The following is a 23462-nucleotide window of genomic DNA, read 5'->3' as shown; positions in this document are numbered from 1 at the left end:
CAGGAAGCCCCTATCGAACCAACAAGAGGATCCCTAATCGAGGATGAACGAGATGTCAGATCAACCACAGAAGAATTAACCTCCTCTTTCCGAAGCCAAATGATAGCAGGATACCGCCATGACCCGATCTACTTCAAAGCCATGGATGCCTCCAGGCATGGAGACCTCGCCCCCTACAACATATCCAATGGAATGGTCTTTACCAGCACCCGTTATGGAGAACATTGCCTATACGTACCAAAAGGCCATATGTTCAACGGAATGACGATTAGAGAATATGTCATATCCGAGATTCACAACAAAGGACACCATAGTGCAGACCGCAACCTCCAATATGCCTCAGAATATGTCTACTGGCCTGAAATGCGAAAGGACTTCCGCGATTTTGTCAGGCAATGCGAACTCTGCCAGGCAAATAAGGAGCGAACACAACTTCCTGAAGGGAAAGCTCAGACCCTCCAACTACCATGTGAAATATTTGAATCCTATGCCATCGATTTCGCAGGACCATTCAACAAGTCCGCCGGATATGACACCATATTGGTAGCTGTGGATCGATTCTCTAGATACACCTGGTTAATACCAATGAAGGTTACCGACTCCTCCAAAGACACCTGGAATAACCTACAACGACACTTATTTACCCTCCACGGGTTCCCCTTATCTATTGTCAGTGATGCTGATCCCCGCTTTACCGCCAGATTCTGGAAGCAAACCTTAACCTCTCTCGGAATAAACCACATTATGGCTGCCCCAGGACACTATGAGACTAATGGCCAAGCAGAACGAAAAATCCGCGAGGTCAAGACCGGGATTAGGAACATGATCAATGAACGACAAACCAACTGGGAACCAGCCCTATTTGAACTAGCCGCATACATCAATGCCGGATTTTCAGATACCCTGGGAATGTCACCATATAAGGCAGTCTTTGGCCGCCAATACCCTCTCCTACCTACAACTCTATTCAAGAACTCCTCAGTCCCTGCCTCCGATGACCATCTAAACCGCCACCAAGCAATTCGGAACGATGCCTTCCAAGCTGTTAAGGCTGCCCGATTCTGAAGCACCACTACTGCCCAGAAACGACGTCGCAAACATGTTCCCATCTCACCAGGAGACATGCTCATGGTACACGGTAACATGTTTATTACCAATGTCGGACGTAGCAAGAAACTACAACCCCGATGGCGAGGACCCTTCAAAGTCATATCCTTTGACGAGCATACAGAGAATTACACTGTCCAGATGGATGGACGCATGTACCGCCGCAATACTGCAGTCTTCCACGCATCAGCCGTGAAGCGATTCCATCCAAATGACGACTCCAAGTTTCCTGGAAGGACCCACTCTCGGCCTGTACCTATCATCATCGATAAGAAGGATGAATAGGAAGTTGAAGAAATCCGAGACCACCGCCTTTGGCATGGAAATGATCAGTTCCTAGTCAAATAGAAAGGATATCCGACAAGCGAAAACAGTTGGGAACCACTGGAAGGACTTGAGCACGCTATGGATATGGTGAACGAATGGTGGAAAGACAACATGCCAAATGAATCCCTCCCCCCAACAATCAATTATATCACCATGTGTTGGACACCTACAATGCCAGAAACTGAGCGGTGGGCCGCAGAACTCGAAGCTAGAGATGGGTTTTGGGCACCATACTTTGAGTCGGAGTTCGAAAGCAGCGATGAGGAAAACCAAGCTATGGAGCAGGCCCTCGACAACCTTATCTAGTCACCAATCACCATCCGAATACCATAACGATGTCAAACTATGTGGAGCTCAATGTGAGGCAGCGACAACAGGTTGTTGGACTGTTGTTGAACCGCGATGCTATCCAACTTGAAGACTACTTCGAAATCCTCTGGATTGACTATTGTCCTGATTGTGATCATGCTTGGATTGATGTACAGCACGAATCTGGTATTCGTGACTACTGTGATTTAGAGTTCTTCGAGTCTAAGTGTTTCCTTAGGGTTTCTTCTTGCCCCTGGTGTGATACTTATGATGAAGAATTTCTTGCAGAAACTGAAGCCATGAGTTTCTCGGAATCCGCTTTTGATGATTATTAGATTTTGTTTGTTTAAACAGTTGTTTTGTTTTGGGGAATGTAACCGGTACGGGTACTCGGTTACTTGGTTTGTTTTAAGTATCGTTTGATACTTAGTTTTGTTTTATGTTTTGTTTTAAGTATCGCTTTAATACTTGGTTTGTTTTTAAGTATTGTTTGATACTTAGTTTTGTTTTATGTTTTGTTTTAAGTATCGCTTTGATACTTGGTTTGTTTTAAGTATCGTTTGATACTTAGTTTTGTTTTATGTTTTGTTTTAAGTATCGCTTTGATACTTGGTTTGTTTTTAAGTATCGTTTGATACTTAGTTTTGTTTTATGTTTTGTTTTAAGTATCGCTTTGATACTTGGTTTGTTTTAAGTATCGTTTGATACTTAGTTTTGTTTTATGTTTTGTTTTAAGTATCGCTTTGATACTTGGTTTGTTTTAAGTATCGTTTGATACTTAGTCTTGTTTTATGTTTTGTTTTAAGTATCGCTTTGATACTTAAAGAGTTTTACCAAAGTGTATCGATTGATACCTTTGATTAGTTTCGTTCATGCTAGACATGAACAGATTTGTGTATTTAAAAGACCGCCTGTTTCTATGATGGAAAAGGCAGACTTCGACAGACAGTATTTCAATATACTTGGTTGAACGGTTACTTCTTTGTTCCCCAGTACACCCTCGAAGCCTCCTTTAGTTCCCAGCTCTCGCCTTAGCCTCTTCTGCGAACGAGCAGGCCACCTGCCAACTATTGTATCTATTACCGATAACGTGATTAGCACCTTGCGAACACGTTACATATTATGTTATGATTTGTTATGTTTCGCACATGACTCGATTATGAGTCATGAGATGTACGCCTGGTGAGTATACCTTGCGAGTATGCCTTGCGGGTATGCCTTGCACATATGATTTATGTTTTGCACATGACCTCGTTATGAGGTCATGGGTTTCATGCATATGACTCAGTCAAGTCATATGACTTGTTTATTGCGTTATGATTGGTTTATGAGTTTTTGCACATGACCTTGCTACAAGATCATGGGTTTTGAGCATGTGACCACTTTGGTCACATGATTAGTTTGTTATGATTTGGTTTTGCACATGTGACCACTTTGGGTCACATGACTACAGGTGGGAAGAATACTATATAAGGAGGCTGATGCAGTTGAGGAGGATAGGTTCTGCACGCTTTGTTCTAAGTACTTTTCCTACTTAATACTTTAATAAATATAAAACACCTTTATGATCTTTATCTTTATTGCAACGTTATCGTTACGCCAAGAAGATCTCTTCACGAAGAAGAGTTAGAGAAAGCTTACGATAGGCGTTCCCGATAGAAGACAGGGGTCTTGTACTATCAGTAACATAATTAGAGGCCTAGTGCTATTATAAGACTAAGGAAAGAAACAGAAGAAGAGAAGTATTGTTTTGATACTTGGTTTGTTTTACCAGAGAGTATCGCTTGATATCTTTGATTAGCTTCGTTCATGTTTGACATGAACAAGATTTGTGTATTTAAAGACTGCCTGATTCCACGATGGAAAAGGCAGACTTCAACAGACAGTATTTCAATATACTTGGTTGAATGGTTACTTCTTTGTTCTACAGTACACCTTCGAAATCTCCTTTAGTTTTCAGCTCTCGCCTCCTCTCTGGTAGAGCAGGCCACCTGCCAACTATCGTATCTTTACCGATAATGTCACTAGCACCTTGCGAACACTTTACCGTTATTTCTTTAAACAATAAATTGTTATAATAATTTTGTAATATTTAGGCTTGAGGGTTTTCATTCTTAGTCCTGTTTTATGATGTTTTTTGTGTAACTAACTTTCACAAACAAAAAAATGCAACAACTTTAATTCAAAATACCATGAGAAGGAGTTGTCCAATAGAGATGGAATCTTGTGCTACAGATGCTCAAGAAGTACAAGATATTTTTAGTGTAAAAAAATGCATTTTGGTATTTTTTACTATTTTTGATTTAGAAGATGCAACTCACATTGTATAAGGCTCATGAATATTTTTTGAGCTTAGGAATATGTACTCTACATGTCTATGAAGCTTGCTATGCAAAAAAAAATTCTTTGGTGTTGAGTGCCCATGTGTAGGTTCTAACAAAAATGCGTTCATATGATATTGAGATATTTTCAAAAGATATTTTATACTTGATTTGCTGCTTAGAAGTTAAGGGAAAGGGTGAGCCTGTGGTACCGGTATCCCACAGGGAGGGCCCGAGATTGGCTGGCATAATAGGTTTTCTCTCCCGAACCTTTCAGCCTAACTTGGCAGGAGGTCCTATGGTTCGTGCGTTGATGGGCTTCGAAACAAGAAAGATCGGAGCAAGGGGCGGGAAACGAGGAAGGAGAGATCATGTCTCGCTCCACCACCCATTCATTCCTCTCCTCCCTCCCCCCACTCCTGTTTTTTTTTCCCACCGTTCTCCCCATGAGCCGGGGGGGCAAGTGAGAAATACAGTACCGGTAGGAAAGAAACAGAGAAAGAAAAAAAAGGAAATATGGTATGCAAAAAAGTTCAAATTTGGAGACGAACGTTCGCCGTATGATAAATTATCACGGTGATGGTGTGCATGTGTCCAAATACCTTTTTTTCTTTTCTTTTCTTTTCTTTTCTTTTCTTTTCTTTTCCTTTCTCATTTCTGGGAGGGATGTCCAAAAGTACTAAATCCAATCGGTATTTTCTTTTCTTCTGACCTCCCTGTGCCCTGCGCTACGCTACTGTTTGCCGAGTGAGCAGGACTTCGCTTGCGAGTAATTTTCCCGGTGCGAACAAGGCGCTGCCTGACAGGTGAGCCAAAGCGAGAGCAGAGGTCGGACTCAATTTATCGACAACCGGAAAGAAGTGCCGGTAATCCTAATTGGGTAATGCAATACTGGATTTTGATAGAGCAACATAATGGGCAGTACCGTACCGGTAGTGATATCCATATCAACCTTTTTATTATGAGAGTTAGTATGGGTTGGATTTCATGGCACAGCTTTGAAGGCTGCGGTGTTCGGTCTCTCTTCCTCTCTTCCTCCCCCTTTTTCCCAAACCCTAGCAAGGCCATGCTAGCAGTGCACATCTCGTTTACACACGGTCCTTGTACCGGTATGTTTCAGAGAGAGAGTTGCCAGGGAAGGTGCTTATATAATCCTAACCCGAGTGACGCTTGTACCGGTCCGTTTCCGGCTGATACTGTACAAATGTGAATTGTTCCACCTGTAGCCGGTTATGGGGAACGTGTGTACCTAAGCGTTTGAAGAGAGAGAGAGAGAGAGAGAGAGAGATGTCTGGTCGTTCTGGGCTCTGTGGAATGGTGGAATACGGTAGGAGGGGTTCCATGGGTGCGCACCGGACAATAAGAAGGAGCAGAGGGTTATTGGAGGTCCGGGTCGGCAATTGCTCTATTTCGCGCACACATAAATAAGAAGGAAATAAGAAATAATAATAAAACAAGTGCAAGTTCTCGTAATGAAAAACAATTGGAAGGGAGCCAGCTCTCACGGGTGATAAAATACCCCCTTCAGGAAAGAGGTACGGTAAAGGGTAAAACAGAGGATCTCAATGGCAGGTTTCGCTTCGGTTAAAGACTCGGGTGAAGATCAGAATCTGCGGAGTGGTGCCTCATCAAAGAAGGAGGTCAATTTATTTGAGCAGGGAGATCTCGCCAAATACCCCAGCGAGGCATGTGGTTGTTAGTTGACACGAGCGGCAAAGAAGGGCCGGGGTACTCACCCTGTACCCTGGGTTGACGGACGGGAGCTTTCCAAGGGCAGGACCAACAACCAAATTGGACCCCCTAATGTGACGCAGAGGAACATTCGAGAAGGGGAGCCCTCTCTGCCACCATCACCCATCTTGACACACTGACCACTAGCAACCATGACCATCAAGCTGCCTGAGCTGGTGAGAGAGCCCCTTGCTGTTATCGAAACCAATAAAGGAAGTCGGGAGGTCGGCCTACCCCCTAGAACCTTGGGATGCTTTGTCACCGAACAGCATTCTGACAGCCGCGAAATTGGAGTGACCTTTCAGGGCCTCAACATCGGTTGGTACCGGTAGTACCGCAGGGTTGTCTGTCAGAAGAACATATCCCTGGATGGGAAGGCTTCTAGAACGTTTCCTTTTCGGGCAATCGCGTTGATGATCCATACAAGTACTCGTACCATACTGTACTCGTACATTTTCCAGCACTGGGCCGTGTCAAACTTGCTGTCGGGCTGGGACCAAGTCAGGTAACAGTTTCCGGGAAGCTATCTTTGACAAATCGTTAGTGGGGAAAGGGGCGAAGGAAAAAATAAGTTTTTTTTTTTTTGATAGGGCAACGGGGACGGACAAAAGCTACCCGTACAGGTATTTCGATAGGCTTGTTCCCGAAGGGCACTTTCTTTTTTGTAGGCTGAGAAAAAGCTGGGTGAGGAAGTGTGAGGCTTCTTCTGCCCTTACCATGCCCTTGCTCCTCCATACCCGACCATCACAAACCGGAGGCTAGCTTTTGCCAGCTGGCAGTCAAGGAGGGGCTCACTTGATCAAATCAGAGTCTGGCGATGAGCAGGGATGGCAACGGTTCCGACGTGTGGGACGGATGGATGGACGTGAAATGCGAACCCGTGGCTTCGCTTCGCGACTTGATCCAAATTTAGACTGATACATCTCAGTCAACGCAGGGTGATGACGACGTGCATGAGCATACAGCCACGATGTGGACAGTACGGGAACCGACACCCGCCTTAAGACCATCACGGACCAAAGAAATGGTTCATTCTATTCTGTTCGATCAAAGCCCTTTATCATCTGAAGAGCATTGTATTCTTCTCGCATTCCATTTCCCGCTGCCGTTTCAATCCTGCCCAGCGTGAAGGATCTTAAAAGTATGGTTCATGGTTCCTCATTTGCTGGCCTTGATGACCGGGGGATGAGCAGGGCTTAATTGGAGATGGGTGAAGTACCGTACCCGGGAGAGGGGGAGAGATCCTGGTTATCCCTAAATCCTCCTTTCCGACGCTGGGGTAATAATAAATAACAATGGCAATGGCAATAATAATAATAATAATAATAATAATAATAATACTTGCCATTCGTGTTTGGGGATGGATTCGTGACCTCGGGAGAGGGAAATGGTGATATCGTTTGCGGGGAAGATTGAGGTATTCAAGTTGTACCGGCAATTACTACAAGTATGCGGCAATATCAGTACAGCACTGTACGAGTACTTATACTTGTACACCTTGTCAGAAGGGTAGTCACTGTGTGGTACCGGTATTGCAATGCGGTACGGTAGGTCACTCGGCACCTTAGGCTATCGGAGGAATCGAGAGCAGGCCAAGGGGGGAATACCCTCTTTCCTATGCGATGTGTATACTGTATATGGGTGTGTATGGGAGCTGCACTAAAGGATATGCACTTCCGTGATCGAGTACTGTACAACGCATATCCTAAGCTTTACCGATGCGTGCTGACTTTTCAAGACCACCAGATGCACACTTTTTACCCTCTTGGTTTCTGCACTCTGCTCTCGCCAATCTGTCACGCCCCTCGAATGATCCCCAACACATTCACGGCTCACGAAACCAGGGTGCATCGCATCAGCATCGAGTCCCATATTTTACCCCGTTTTCATCATTACCCATCCTCATCCCCATCCCAATGTGGATGCGAGAGGCTTGCATTCGCATTCACCTTTCTCCTCGACTTGTCTTAAACTTGTAACGCATGCCACTTTTAAGATTGCCTTGTACGGTATTTTTCATGTCATCCAAACCCTAAATTTTTCCCAATGTTAGATTAGATTGGCTTAACTCGTTTGTGTGCGGCACCGGCACTATGACAAAACTGTTACAGCCCTTTGTTGGAACCGATGTCCGTGCTCCGGAGAGTCTCGTATTAAGCCCTGTCTATCGCATCGTATATCCCATAAAAGATGATGATTTAGTGGAACCACAAAAACATTTGCACATACGGTACGTACCCCACGCGGTCACCGTATGATAGAGCTACGGAGGGAGAAGGAAAAGAGGACGTGGAAAAGCCAGAAGGGAAACCTGATAGAATACATCTCAACCGATCAATATCATTTGAGGGTTGTCACCCCGAACTGCGAACATCACAGACAACTCTACTCGCACGGTATTGACTTTGCCGCACTGTGCCCTGCTGTGTTTCTTCAAAAGGGAGCGACCGGGAAAAAATGCGAAGGCTATTTTATCGATAGTACGCTCCTAACCTGTTCCACGAATTGAATATCCTCTTCATACCCAACCAACTGCACGTCGACCAGTCAGGAACCCCCTACCCAACGATGGCTGGGCTTAGCGAACGAGAGAGAAACGAGAGCCGAGTTTTAAATTGACTTGAGAAATTCAAATTTCTCAAATTTTCTTTTCTTTTCTTTTCTTTTTCCCTCTTGTGTATCATCAGCATCGTATAATACAGAAAGATGGGTGAGAATGATTTTATTCGTCCGACCATATCCAGCTTCACATCTCACATCTCATGTCTCGCCGGAATAGTGCTCCACGGGGAGGGGGAGAGTCACGGTTAAGAATTACCCCCTCTGTCCACGAGGCCTACAATTACTTGCCCGCAGCCCGCTATCATTTTTCACATTTTCCCTGTCCGTCTCCGTCTACTTGCTCTCCTGCGGCTCCAAGTGTACTTCCGGCTCTGCTGTTTGTGCCTGTTCTCGCCCGGTGATCCTTCTCGAGGAGTGAATCGAATTGGTTTTAACCAGGCAATAAATCGAGCGCACGATCTTCTTGTCAGTTCCGCCGGAGTGCTGTACTCTCTGCGCACTAGGCACAGAAGATAGCTAAAATACATGCCATATACGGGGAGGGGGGTGGTGACCTAGATTATTAGCGTATACGACAAGTTTGGCCAACGCAGTGCGGTACTTGTGATAATTCCTCTTTTCTCACTCGCTCTCGTCTGGCAGCATTATTTATTGCTATCATACCTCCCTATAAGCTTGCTTATGGAACCCTGTTTGTACTGTGCCCTTGCGTCTGCTCTGCTCGGTAGCGTGCTGTACTCGTACTAGTACCGTTGGCTATTTCACACCGTGCCTAACTGACCAGATTGACATTGATTTCATTTACTTCGTTCATACAGCCCCCGTCATTCCCTCATCCCTTACCTTTATCCCACCCCTCATCGAGCCTGCAAGCACTGCCGGCATTCAGGTATCATAGTAGATTTGGGGCTTTCAATGCTGACTTTGGCCGCTTGGACATAAATAGAAAAACCCCGTGCACTCGTTGGGTTTTACTTGCCGCTCTTTGTTTGGCGAATCTTCGAAACCAATATTATTTCCTGCGGTGGCCTCCCATCTCTCTTCTGTTACCGGTACCTTATCCTAGGGTTTACACTACGAGTACGGTGCGTATCATACTTTAACTTTTCACCCCACTTTACGACCGTTGGTGGGCAGTTTACACACCTACCGTGGAGTATTTGGCTCTGGGGCCGCTGTAAGGGTACTCGTACATATCATACTCACCCCGATCCCCTCTTCCTCTCCTCCCCTTAATCCACCCCCGGTGCCACCTTCCTTTGCTACCTTCCTTTGCTACCTGGTCGGGCTCTTTCTGCCTTATACTTTTTTCTTTGCTTCTTTCTCTCCCACCCACACATCCTTCTTTCCTCCTTCGATTCATCCTTCCATATCTCCACACACGCACATCAATTCAATCACACATAAAAACCATACAGTACACGCACAGCACGTACTCACGCAGCTTCGCGTGCCCACATGCATACCTTATTTTATTTGTTTTGCAAACCAATTATTTCCTTTTTTTTATCATACTTTTTCCTTGCCCCGAAATTCACGCTCTCTATCATGTTGGGGGACTAACGGGGGCTGCAACGAGTATTAGACGTAAGCATACCTGAACCTAGTCTGGTATTCCTTTTTTATTTTTTTTATTTTTTATATATTTATTTTTATCTTTAGACTATCGTTGCTCTTCATTCTTGTTTCGGGGATATTTTTTCTACGGTAAGTTTTTTTTTATCGGGGATTCATTTCGGTTAATTTTTTTCTTCTCACTCCTTATCCCGTTGGAGCAGTTCAAGAAGTCATCGAAAGGCGGCGAGTCTTAGTTGTTCGCCCTCAGCCCGTTGTTGAGCCGAGTGGGTTCCTCCTGGTAAGTTCAAAGCCCAATTTCGCCCCGTCGCTCCCACCCAGTTGGTGCGTTTCCATATATACCGCAGCCGTTTTCCCTTAGCCTCTTTTTTTTATTTTTTTTGTTCTGGCGAGGCTCCTCATCCACGGCGTTGCTGCTCTCTTTGTTGTCATCTTCTTCTGCTGTGGCTGTCAGGTCAACCCCAAGTCGGGTCAAGAGAGTCAGGTCGAGTCATCCAAGTCAAGCCTTAAGTCACTCAGTCACCCCGTCAGATCGAGTCAGGTCGAAAGCCAAAGCCGGTCAAGAGACACAGAGTGCTCACCAGTGCTGTACTCGTACAGGGCCATTGTTGCTTGGCTTGCTCTTTCTCATATTACCCAGGCTATTGCTGCTTGCATGCCTTTCTCTCATATCGTCTCTCCCTCGCTTTCTCCTTCACACCCACCCACCCTTTCCCTTCCCTTCACCTTCCACCTCGTCTACCCTCATACTTGTTGCTTCACAGTATATCCTATCCCGCTTCCCCTTGTAGTACTCGCCCGCCGTTGTTTCCCGAGTGCAGCTTTCTCCGTCGATTCTTCTACTCTTTTTTTTTTTTTCTTTTCTTTTCCCCTTCCACCACTCGTACACCCCGGCGTGACCGCCACAATTCACTAGGCCGCCTGATTCCCGTTCGCTAACGGTGGTGCTGGTAGTCGCTCTGCATACCACTCACCCATCCCCCCCACACCACACACCAGACACGCCCAACCCATCCAACCCAGACCGCAGCGTTTGGCTGCAACCCTCCATCAACCCATTTCATTCTTTTATCAGCCTATCGCCATCCCGTCTGCTTCCGTCCTGGCCCTTCCGTCTCCCACGAGCCGTTCTTCTTTCTACCTTCTTCCTCACCCTCATCTCCTACAATAGTCGTGTCCTCAACATCAGCTTCGACTTCAGCCTTAACCTTCTACCGCCGCAACTACAACAGCAGCAACTACAACGACAGTAGCAGCAGCAACATCACCATCACCAACCCTCATCAGGATCTTGGAACACCAACAGCCCCGGTCTATAATCGAGATGAGCATGGTTGAACTCGGCCGCTCCTACGATCCTCATCGACCTAGCCAATACTCTCATAGTCATCGAGGGTCACCGCATCTTCAACATTTGGATCATTCTTCGGTGCACTCGACGCCCTCTCCGCCATATCAATATGCCCCTTTGCCCATGATCTCACAGCAGCAACAGGCCCCGCCGCCACCAACAAGGCCGACCCCAACATCATACCCATCTCCTGCTTCTTACCCGTCACCGTCCATGTCTGCATACCAGCATCCTTCTGGGCTGCAGCAGCAACAACAACCAGGCTCTCGGGGGTCACCATATCCCCAGCCTATTTCGTTACCGTCGTTAAATCTTCCGCCAATACGGCTGAATCCTCCTGCTCAACTACCCCCACCACCACCTCCGCAACAACAGCAGATCGATTCTCCTTTGATGGGCTCACCATTACCTCAACCCCCCCAGCCTCTTCATGGATACTATCCACAACATGGATTGCAGCCATCTTCTCACCCAACTCACCCTAGCAATATCACGTCTTCCCCGAGAGAAGCCTTGCGTTATCAATTGCCTTCGGCAAACAACGAGCGTATCATGTCTGGTGGGAGGCATAAGAAAGAGATTAAACGAAGGACTAAGACTGGTTGTTTGACGTGCCGAAAAAGGAGAATTAAGGTATGTGTCCTTGGGGCCCTTCTGGACTCCGTTTCTTTTATTTTTTACATTGCTCGGATAAACTCCGGAATAATTTCCGCTACAGCGGGTCGATTCAGATCAACGGTGGTATATCTGAAACGAAGAGTCACTTACGAGATTTATTGTGGTACAGTGTGACGAAGCACATCCTACGTGTAAAAATTGTGCAAAGAGCAAGCGGGATTGTTTAGGATATGATCCCATTTTCAAAGCACAGCCGGGGCCCGCAGCCATACAGCCTGCTCCCTCGATAGGAGGTTCTACTCCCCAATCTATTACTCCACTGTATTCGTTCTCTTACCCGCTTTCAAATCCATTAGGTGGGCAGAATTGTGCACAGACGAATTCCACAGCAACTAGCTCACCAACGTCAGAAGTCTATGAGTATCCCGCGATAGATCCGGCTCTTGATGCTCCCATTATGGGGAATCCTCCGATGTTACCAGAGTCCCAAGGAACCTTCAGACCGGAATTGAAACGGTCTCTAGACAGGGCCAGTCCTCCTTCTTCAGGATCTGATACTACTAACAGAGTTACCCCAATACCTCGTTCAACCACCCCTGGTCAGGGCAGGCTGCAGGACAATCCGGGTGGAAACCCTGCGAAAAGAATCAAGATTGATGACCTCCTATCTGTTGTCTCAAGCTCCCAGCCCCTCACACCCCCATCCAGCGAAACAGCACTTTATGCCACTCCCTCAACTACGGTTGAGGAGATGAAGACTCTCTATAGGTCACGGTATGCTCCAGCGTTGGACAGGTTTTTGGAAACAGGATGGTTTATGGGGCCGGGTTTGGCGAAGGTTACCTCGGATAGCCATTTGGTGGAACTGATGGCTGAGATTTTTGAGAGGTTTCGGGTTCGGGGGGGTTCATTCGTGCAGGAAGAGGATCCTAGCATTGGGAGGAAAGGAAAGAGTGCTGGTATTTTATGGGCAGGGGTTAAAATGGTTTACGGAACGAGCATTCCCGCCGCCGATAACCGCCAAGATGAGGACGAGGGCGATTTCCGGGATGAGGGTGGTGCGGAAACCCTGCGTAGAATCAATATCGTGGAAGCACTTGTTACAGGACAGCCCCTGGAACCCATGCCTGAGTCCCCAAGAGTCACATCTGCAGACAAGATCACCGAGGATAGCCCGACAACGTTGTTTTGGAGGTTTTTGGGCAGGGTTGTTGCAGCAAGAGGGGGAGATTCTGAGATTAATAGACAGATCGATAACGCCTTTGCAGATTGCAAACAATTTATTGAAGGAAAGGAGACTCGCAAGTTGCTTTTAGCGATTGCGGAGGCACGGCATCTGGGAAGCAGTCCACCTTATGACACACTTGCGGATCCGGCGATAGCGGAAGATTCTACACACTCCTTAGGCTCTCTGAGGTCATACATCGAGGGTGTTGCGAAAGGAATAATTGAGTCTGGGTCGTCCTTGAGCCGTCGGATTGCTGGTCGTGCGGTGGGACAGTGGAAGGAGGCTATCACGGATACGCCTTTCTTGCGTTGATGGTTGAGCGGTGTCCGGTTTTGGTATTACTTACGCGAGACACGAAATTTTATGAATACGAAGCAGCTTAGAAAAAAAAGTTTCGGGAGGTTATCTGATTTTCTGCGTTGGCATTTGTTTTTTGTTTTTGCTTTTTTCTGTCTTATTCATCAGCATGGGATAAATGTCAGTTGGGCGGTTTGTGTTTTTTTTTTTGCACAATGGCCTCGCATCTAAGTGGTTATTTTGGTTTGTGTTCTGCCTGCTCCATTCGCTTTTGCTTTCTCGTGTCACTAGCTTTTTCATCATTTCTTACCATTATTATCGCTATTGTTATTACTATTGCACTGTAACCCCCAAATTTCGGAGCTCGTACCACGAGTTACATGACAGCTTCGGTACCTTGTTGGACTGCATCGGGGGATTCCAGATCAAATTAGTTTTGGCTCAGATTATAACCTTTTTTTCTTTCTTTTTCTTTTCTTTTCTGTGCCCGATTTCTTTTCCTCTACTTTCTCTCGTGGCACTCGGGTATATTTGTTTTGCTCCCTTTGTGGTTCGTGATTCCAAAAGACTTTTCTTTTCTTTCTCGTTTTTTTTCTTTCTTTCTTTTTTCCCTCAAAGGCGCGTCCGGTTTTTTTGCTTCTTGCCTTAAAAATCTTCAGGTTCCGTTCTCCATCTAAACTATTTTCTACTTTTCATTTATTCATTTCTTGTTACTACTTGCATACTGTGTTTCTAACCTGGCATTTTTTTTTTTTTCATTTTTTTCGTCATTTTTCATTTGCTATGGCATGATATAGACTTGGGAGTTTTCTACTCTATTTTACAACTGGAACGGCTTATCAAGGGAACAGGGAAAGGTGCGTGGATGGACGAGGCGGGAAAAGGCAAAAGGAAGAGGGGGAGAAGAGAGAGAAAAGAAAATACAACTATCTGTACTCGAGTATAACAATACCGGTATTATGGTATTTCTTTTTCCTTTTTTTTCTCCTTTTTTTCCTTTTTTCGACGTTTATCATTTCCGTTAAAATTTCATTGATTGATTGTTAATGTCGTGAACGAAATTTCTCGCTCCCAGGATTACGTTTTTTTCTTCCATTTCGTTTCCCTTTGCCTTTCTTTTTACCCTTTTGAGCTATTATAATTATCATGCTTTACGGCACCCGTACCTCGCGGGGGTGGTGCCCTCGGTGGGAAAGGAAGGGGAGGAGGGGTGTATGATACTTTATAAAATACTACCAAGTGAGAGAGGCCATATGTAAGAGAAGAGATTGGAATTTTTTGCCCCCCCAAAATAATCACACGACACAGCAGCGCCGTGGATTACAGTAAATAATTGTAACTGCACTATAAACCCTCACTGGCAAAAAAGGTGTATGTAGCGAGAGAGAGAGTTGAGAAAGCCTAGATCTTTTTCTCCCTCCCTTCATTCTCTTTCCTTTCCTTTCCTTTCCGACCGGACCGCCATGCCCTGCCCACTACTGTTCTACTTTTATCATACCCCAATTCACAGTAACGATGGATATCACGGTGCTATGATGATATGATACCAAGTGGCCCACGTAGGGCAGCAAGGGGGAATACTTTTACAATAGTACCGTACCCCGAACCCTCCTTTGTCCCCTCCCCCGACTAACAGCCGATAAAAAAACAACATGCAAGGAAGCAACCCAGGCGAACACCGGTACCGAGGAAATTTCCGGAACCCTTTCTTTTTCTTTTCTTTTTCTTTTTCTTTCTTTCTTTTTTCCTTCTTTAAAAAAAAACCAATCATTTACTCGAGTATGTTCCACGCACCGTTGATGGGCCTGGGGTTGATTTTCCGTTAATGGGTATGTAATCACGGTTTTTGCAGGGGGAGGGGGGTTTATTATACGAGTATGATACAGTGCAGTTACATTATGTATGTATCGTTGGACTGTACTTTTTTAGTTTTGTCTGTTTGATGGGTTGTCGGTACGAACTGTACTGTACTTTACATTGCGCTTTGTCATGTGCTCTGCTATCTATCTATCTATCTATCTATCTATCTATCCATCATACTTGTCCAAGGAGGGGGGGATTGGCAGGGTGGATGGATGTATTGTATACTACCGTAAACGCAACTGTGTAGTATCATATACTCCAGTACAGTACAGTACAGTAGGTAAGAGGTAGGATAACTATCCATCCATCTCTATGAACAATTTATAAATAAAAGTAATTATTTGGAATCACGAACCGGATGTTGCGGATTCTGTTCGCAGGAGGGGGAGAGAGAGGGGGTGGGGGGGCAGTGAGGACGTCGAAATATTATACCTATTCGCTCTTCTTCAAAAACGGTTTTTTATATATATATCAATTATGAATCCCCGAGTGACTAACTCGTTAGTTGTCATATTCCTCCAATCGATTCCAATTCCATCAATGCATCAATATCTCTTCTCATCTCTTTCTTTTTGATACTTCCAATGAACAACCCAACCAGGCGGTATGTCTAGTCTTATCTAGGTGTGGTGCTGTAATCTTCCACATCCACCGCATCCGGAAACTTATTATAACTTATCGAGCTGCGTGATAAGTTAACTTCTATGGATGGGTGGATAAGCCACACCCAGTAATGATATTATATGGACAACGCCGGGAAGGGAACTGAACAGCCATTCATTGATCCCTTTTTCTCTCTCCATTGATAACCCTCGCTCCTCGCTGGTCCTATCGTGTTCGGCTTACCCGTTTTTGTCCGTCCTCCTGGGTCTACCGGTGCAGCACTCGTGCTGTACCCTTCGAGTGCTGTAAATATAGTGCCTTATCCTTATCGAATCTTGGGATGGGCGGACAGGGTTTTTGCTCTATATATCGATGTGATGAGAAGGGGAGAAGAAAAAAAGAAAGGAAAAGGGAAGAAAAAAAAAAAAAAGTTCTGGTCTTGTCTATTTATATCGTTGGTACACATCATCACTCGTTCCGCTCTGGCTCCGCCACTCTGGCTTGGGATTTTTGGGAATGGACTTGGAGATGGGATGCCGGCATCGTATTGAGGTGGGATACTGTGTGGAGGTGGGACAAGTACGGTACCGGTACTCGAGTACTGTACTCGAGTACATGTAGATGTATGAGTAATGGTCTAAATTGTATGTATGATATGTGATTATCTATCCAGCTATCCATCTCCCTGGCTAACCCATATACCTCACATATCGGCCTGTTCAGGTATCGGAGACTTCAATTTCCCAGTGGAGATCGCAGAGTGCAAGTTATCAATGGTCCAACATTCCATCGCTTTTAGAGTCTATTTCCGGTCCATTAGTTTTCCTCTACTTCCGCTATTTACGCAAAAAGTAATACCATACCTCATGAGAGTAAGTCCCCATATGCGGAATTAGCATAACCCTGGGATTGGATAAAAGGCCTGGATGCACTTTCGGTTCCTCCTCGTACACGTCGAGCCCGCAGCTGCGCACCTTTCCACTCGCGAGTGCTTGCACGAGCGCCTCCTCGTCCATAACTGCGCCACGGGCTGTGTTCACGATTACCACTCCGTCCTTCATTTTTGAGAATTCATTGGATGAGATTATGTGTCTTGTTGCGGACTAGATTGAGAATTTATTTTGCAGGTCACGTCCTCAATGTTAGCCATTTTCGAGGTGGTCAGAAGTCTTGGACGGTACTACAACACCATACCGACGGGTCCGGGTCCACCTTAGGGGGGAAAGGAAAACATACGTTCAAGGGGAGATTCAAACTAATGACATCCGACCTGGAAAGAAGCTCGTCGAAGCTGACATATTCCGCCCCATTTTCCAGATCTGGGGATAACTGTTTCCGATTGTGATAGATAACCTTCATGTCGAAGGCGTCAGTCCGCTTCTTCAGTGCACGGCCTATCCCACCAAGTCCCAGAATGCCCAAGACCTTCCCTTCCGGGTCGTGTCCCAGAGGGATGTCCTTGAGCCAATGGCCTTCGCGCAGCTGGACCATGCCCTGATTGAAGTTACGAAGGGCGCCAATTATTAAGAAGAGGTTTACGTCCGCCGTTGCGTCGTCGACAGCTGTCGGGGTGTTCGACACTCGGATGTCGTGCCGGGTGCATGCTTCTGGATCGATCTGGTCATAACCGGCACCTTTTTTTCCTCCGTTTTATCTATATTAGCGTTCCTCGTGATAGCGGCAACCACATCTTCTTGGGAGGCGATTCGCGGGAGAAGGAAAAGATTAACATTTACCTTTATGACAGAGGAATTTCAGACTCTTTGGTAGGGCACTCACGAGCTCCTCGTCTATTCGGCCAGTTATAGCTACGGAAAAAAAGGTTCGATAGGCACAAAAGACGTCATCGAGTGCACCTGATTTACATTCCTCTATAAATTCCGCTCTATTGCGTGCCTTGGGAACGATAACCTCGGCGACATCATTCAGTGAACTCCAGTACGAGTGTGCGCTAATGTCACCTGGTTAGTTACGGGTATACGGTATGTAACCCACTTTCCCCCAATTTTCTATTTCCCTCTTCACATTTCCCCTCCCGTGGCCATACGAGAAGGAGAGAATGAAAAAAAAAAAAAAAAATGCAATTGGAGTCAGGAATTGAACCTACTGGTCGATCCTCCCAAGTAACAGGATCTTCTTCTTGTCAGAAGACATTTTATACTATTGCCGTTGGAGGTTTGTCGTCTCTTTGCGCTGTATCGGCTGCAGAGCGCAAACACAAACTTAGAGGGGTAATCGAGCGGGGTTGCTGTGGTTCCACCGGATTGTAAAGTACGATACTCTCCCTGAAACACCAAGTTGGCAGAGGTCTGCCTTGCGTCGGATCCTGAATATGTTCAGGGATCACAGGGTTTTTTTTTCTTTCTTTCGCGATAGGGCTATAATACCGAGGCAGTGGTGGTGGAAGTGATGATGGTGAACGGCCACGATAGAAGAGTTAATATATCGTTATTCCAGAACCTTCTGCAGGATCCGTTAACCCAACCCCACCGCAGTAACTGCATGCAGTTTTACAGAGCCGCTTCCCCTTGGAGCGTTGCAGCTTCGGTCCTTGGGGGGGGAGGACAACGAGCGTTGATGAGTAACGGATTTCTCGGGAGATCTCCGGGAATCCTGCTCTCCTCACTGGGAGGAGCTCTCAACAGGAATGGCGGATGGGGCTGTAATATGCGTTGCACGAGGTCTCTCGGAAGGAATATTCTTTCTGTGTATGGTAACCGTCAGCATGCTGATTAAGTTTAGATTGTTGTTATCGCGATTTGGTGTAGGCGATGCATACTTACAGTTGTGCAAACACGAATACATAACCTAGCCGGCGGATCTGGAAGGAGGAAGCGTCGGGACGAGCCATCTTACTCGTACGGTCTCCTTGTTCCCTTCCAGCCGGCCATGTATTATGATAATATTATGATAAATTCCGCGATGCAGTGAGGTGGAGTGGGGGCTTGTGGCGGCTGTGAGTGTGGTGGTGGAACCCTCCTCCACTCGCAATCCAGCCTCAACGATCATTGGTACTGTACGTGGTCTGGAGTATGATATGATGCATCTATCTCATTATCATATCCATGCTCACATATGTTGTGCTTGTGAGATCATTTGAAACCGACAAGTCAGTCTCGGGAGAACAAAAAACCTTATTCTCATCTTATCCTCCTTCCTCCTCATGAGTTGGTTGGACAACCGCACGACCCCCCCCTCCCCCCAGAATTTCCGGGAAAAATTTCATAATCATCACCAGTGGAATGACCATACAGCACTCCCTGCAGCGCTTGGGACAATAATAATAATAATAATGATAATAATAATAATGATAAACCATCAAATCGGCATTAGCCACCACCGTGATACAAGAAACCCAACCTTCCCGACCCGGCAGACGGACAGCAACGTTAACTAACCACACTTTCTTTGTGTTCCCCATACCGGTATCATATGCACCGACGGAGCACCGACGGTGCAACGGGTACAGTACTGTACAAGTAAGGGATGGAATAAGATCAACCCGTAAGCGAACTATAGCGATTAAACGGCCGCTGTCATGATACACAGAGCACAGTAATATTTCTGCATAAAAACCTTTTTTTTTTCAAAATCGAGAGAGAGAGAGAGAAAACCGTCTTACCATGTTTCGCCTCAATCAATGCGCACTGAACTGTACTGTACTCGTGCTCGTACTTGTAAGTACAGTATCCTACAACGCGATCGCACGTGTAGTTACCATTATCATGACCCCCCCACGCATGGGAGAGAGATCCCCTATTGCTAAAACCCCCTACTATACCACCACCAAACCGTACATCCCCCCCCCGTTTGCAAGTGCAAGGCACGATATTGCGATTACACCACTTCATCGTCACCCTGCTACCCCCGTGAATCGCCAAGCCAATACAGTAATAACAGTACTTGTCGTGGTACAGAAGCGTTGGGCCGTTGAGGTTGGGATGGGCATGCAGAAATTCTTTGACGGGAAGCTCAAAAAAGGGTTTTGCCCGGTTTCGGGGTGGATAGGGCGTTCCCCGATCGATGTGTCACTTTCTCTCATTCTTTCTTTCTTTCTCGGCTCTTCGGGGGATGATAGGTTAGGGGGAGTCTGGGGATCCTTTGGGGGAAGTATTGTAATGGGTTTAAAGATTGGGTAAGAAGGAGGGGGGGGTGGGGCCGAATTTTTACAAGTATCTCTACCCCGTGAACCTCTGTGACATTGACTATCATACTTAAGATACCTGCCCGTGATAATCGGGGAGGGGGGGGCCGGGTTTATAGGGTATGTGTGTAATATTCAGAAAGGGGGAAGCTTAAAAAAAAAAATACATTTTAGTATCCACTGCGAGTACAATAGAGAGATTTGTGCTACAACCGACCCAGCCAATTCTCGACCTTCCAGTATGATAATACATGATAATAAACAATCTTTTTCAACATCCATCTCCCCTTCCGGTACGGGTACAGTACAGTATGGAAATATACATACCCAATCCGGCGGAATGTATATAATATAAGAACCCCCGGTTTCAAAACGTTTCTCTAGGGCCATTTTTTTTTTTTTACTTTCCCTCCCTTCCCCCCTAATTCATTCTCTACCAAATGGTTCTGTTCTTACTAACGCGAAATCGCAAAAATATGCTTTTTAGCAATCACGACTTTCTCGCCTTGTTGACTACGCACGCGGGGGGAGACCATCAGTGTGCTATAACTTGCGATATCGTTCAATTTTTTATATTAATCTCTATTGGGCCCCTGTTAAATTAGCCGAATAAAACTACCAACCCCCCCCGCCAAGTAAAGCCCTACTGTGCCCATATATACTATATACTATATACTATATACTATATACTACTACCCTATTTAGAAACAAAACAGGATGAAACGGCAAGCCGGCAGAAAGGCAGAAAGGCAGAAAGGGGAAGGTAAAGAGAAGAAAAAAAGTACAAGTGCCGATAACACGAGGGACGGTAGGTAACGTATATCCTTAGACACACCTCACCTCGCAAGTTATAACTATGGTAGGTAGGGGGGGGGGGTTATAATAAAGTTGTAGGAACAATAACGGGAAAGTCACTTTCCACCAATTTGCCAATTGTTCTTCCTTCGGCGATCTCCCGGTGGTAAGAAGTAGCGTGCGTTGTCGTCTCCGGATTCTTCTTCTACAGTGTCGTATCATATCATTCACTGGAAAGTTTCGGTGGGAGGAAATGGGCCGGCTGGTTGGCGCAATACAATACAATACAGTACAGTACAGTACTGTACTGTACTGTACGAATGTCATATGATAAGGAGAGGGGAGGGGTGAGGTTCCCTTCTCCGCCCTGCTAGAGGAAGGTTTGTGATGGATGAGGCGGTTGAGTAAGACTGAATAAATAAATAAATAAAATAAAGGTATGATAGCTTATCACATCATAATTATCTCCAACCATTTTTTAACTTTTGAAAATTAAGAATTCCTATTGTGAGTTGGGTATGTAGGTGCGATGCGCACGTTTGACGAAAACGAGGAGGAGAGGAAGAGGATTGTACGCCCAGTGCAGTAATGTACAATAGCGTACAGGCACTATACCTCCTCCTTACTCCCTTTCAGTGAGATGCACCATGTCTATCTATCATATGATACCAATCCACCCACAGCACGCAGCCATCCCCCAAACCGCGTTTCTCCCTTTCTTTCTTCTACACCATGGCAGCTTACTATAACAACCTTCCTCCCACCCTCCCACACACCCCCCCCCACAGACCCCAGCTTAAGCTTTGCGGCAAAAGGTCTTGTACAACCCTTCCATAGTCTTTCCATGCTGCCGCCGCGGCAAGGGAAAAAAATAAAATAAAAAAAGAGAGACAAAAACTTGGATACTTGTACTACCGGCCAATATACATCACCTAGTTTTTACATACCGGTAATTCTATTGACTTGAACGAGGGAGAGATATGTTAGGACTTTTGAGCTGTTTTGATGGGGGGAGGGGTACCAGCAAAACAAAACAACGCGTTACTTAAAGGGGAAAAACTCGACGTCCCAAGACATATTCCTCCTACACAAGCTGGCACGGTACTTTCCGGAGGATTTGGGAGGGCACAAAGGTGGGTTACAGTGGTGTTGAACGGTCAATGATAATTTTGCATCTGAACGGTTTTTCACAGGTTGTTTGGGGCTTTATTTTTTTTTTTTTATTTTTTGGTTATACAGAAAATTATGGTGTGGGAGTTGTTTTTTGGCTCTCCTTCCACCATTTTTTCCCAATCATGGAACGGTTTGTGAAAAGGAAAAGAAGGAGGGTGGGAAAATTCCCGCATGGTCCGAGGGAACGAGCTCAGTTTTTATTTTTTATTTCTCATTTTTCTCATTTTTCTCATTTTTTCCCTTTTTTTCCCTTTCATCTGTTTGCCTGCCTGCACCGTGTTCCCGCGGGTAATTGTTTTGAAACAAACAAACAAACAAAGCGCCCTTTTTTCCTTTTTTTTTTTATACCCCTAATTGTGCATACTATACGTTAAGGTGCTTGATCTGATTCTTGATTTCAACGACAGGAGGGGGGGGGGGGAGAAATTCTTCCAGAACAGTAATAATAACAATACTAAGAGAACGATCACGACAATGTCATGGAATCTAGCTGGTCTCATGTAAACAACAGCCACGTAGGTAGGGCACCTAGTATGTACCCAAGACCCAGGCCGGCTAGGATGTTCATCTTGGATGTGAAGCAGCGGTACATGGGCCAACTGGGAGTCCGAAAGCCTAACATGACATGATATCTAGACTGGCCTCACCCGGCGGTGGGATCAAGCAAGCAAGCAATCAAAGGAGGTCAGTCATGGCATCCTGTCTCTAGCCCCATTCCCGCTAATGTGCTAGGTTTCAGGAAGGGAAGAAGAAAAAAAACAGTGCTGATCTGACCTGATCTGACATGTAGGAGTGATTCCACCCATCCTTCTAGAACACCACAAACGCCCGGCCAATCCAATGAACGAACGAAAAAGGGAATGGAGGGAGGCAGTCATCCTATGTGGGGTATTTTTGTTAGCTAGGATACGGACAACGCAGGAGGTGTCCCGACTCCTTTCTTTCTCCTTCAATTGTTTCCCGAGCACTGCTTGTAGCTATGGTGCTAGGGTTGGATTGGATCGGATTGGGCAAGTATCCAGTTATTCCCCTCTTAGCAGGATAATCACACCAGCTTTCCCCGTGATGCGACAAGATGCCTTGGTTTCCTCCCTCCCCCCTCGCGAGTGTGCTAAAACAATGAATGCAAGCCAAATTACCGGGTCAAGCCTTTACCACATGCACTAAATGGAAAATGTTCCAGTTAAGCAAGTGGGTATAGGATCTGACAGGAGCTTCTTGAGCGGCACCGACACGAGCGGTCACGAGAACCGCCTCTGGACTTATCCGGCAAGCAGGGCGAACGGCATCATGCACCTCAATGAATCTGTCCACCACGGCGTCAACCTTTTTCCCTATCCTCAAGTCAGTCCAGCAGGCAACACTATGGAATAGAGAACCCGTATATATGCAAGATTGGGGCGTAATAAGCTTTCAGCTACTGTATCATGTCGCTGCAGTGGGTTATTGTTAGAACCT

At 45.8% G+C, this 23462-nt stretch overlaps 2 protein-coding genes; one reads left to right on the top strand and one right to left on the bottom strand.

Annotated features, from left to right (window-relative positions):
* The first annotated feature begins 11060 nt into the window (after positions 1–11060).
* On the top strand, positions 11061–13738 carry GSTUM_00011438001 (uncharacterized protein). XM_002841923.2 has 3 exons: positions 11061–11916; positions 12071–12194; positions 12258–13738. The coding sequence occupies exons 1-3, from the start codon at positions 11257–11259 to the stop codon at positions 13439–13441; spliced, it is 1968 nt and encodes a 655-aa protein (XP_002841969.1). The 5' UTR covers positions 11061–11256; the 3' UTR covers positions 13442–13738.
* Positions 13739–16516: 2778 nt separating this feature from the next.
* On the bottom strand, positions 16517–18420 carry GSTUM_00011436001 (uncharacterized protein). XM_002841922.2 has 5 exons: positions 18000–18420; positions 17629–17843; positions 17129–17526; positions 16756–16995; positions 16517–16694 (listed from the first exon to the last, which is right to left on the bottom strand). Exons 1-5 carry the CDS (start codon positions 18044–18046, stop codon positions 16596–16598), a joined length of 999 nt encoding a protein of 332 aa, XP_002841968.1. The 5' UTR covers positions 18047–18420; the 3' UTR covers positions 16517–16595.
* Positions 18421–23462: the final 5042 nt, after the last annotated feature.

The sequence above is a fragment of the Tuber melanosporum genome (assembly GCF_000151645.1).
Source record: "Tuber melanosporum whole genome shotgun sequence assembly, scaffold_84, strain Mel28".
Taxonomy (NCBI): domain Eukaryota; kingdom Fungi; phylum Ascomycota; class Pezizomycetes; order Pezizales; family Tuberaceae; genus Tuber; species Tuber melanosporum.
Note: the sequence above shows the minus strand (reverse complement) of the source record. Positions and strands in the feature narration are given on the sequence as shown.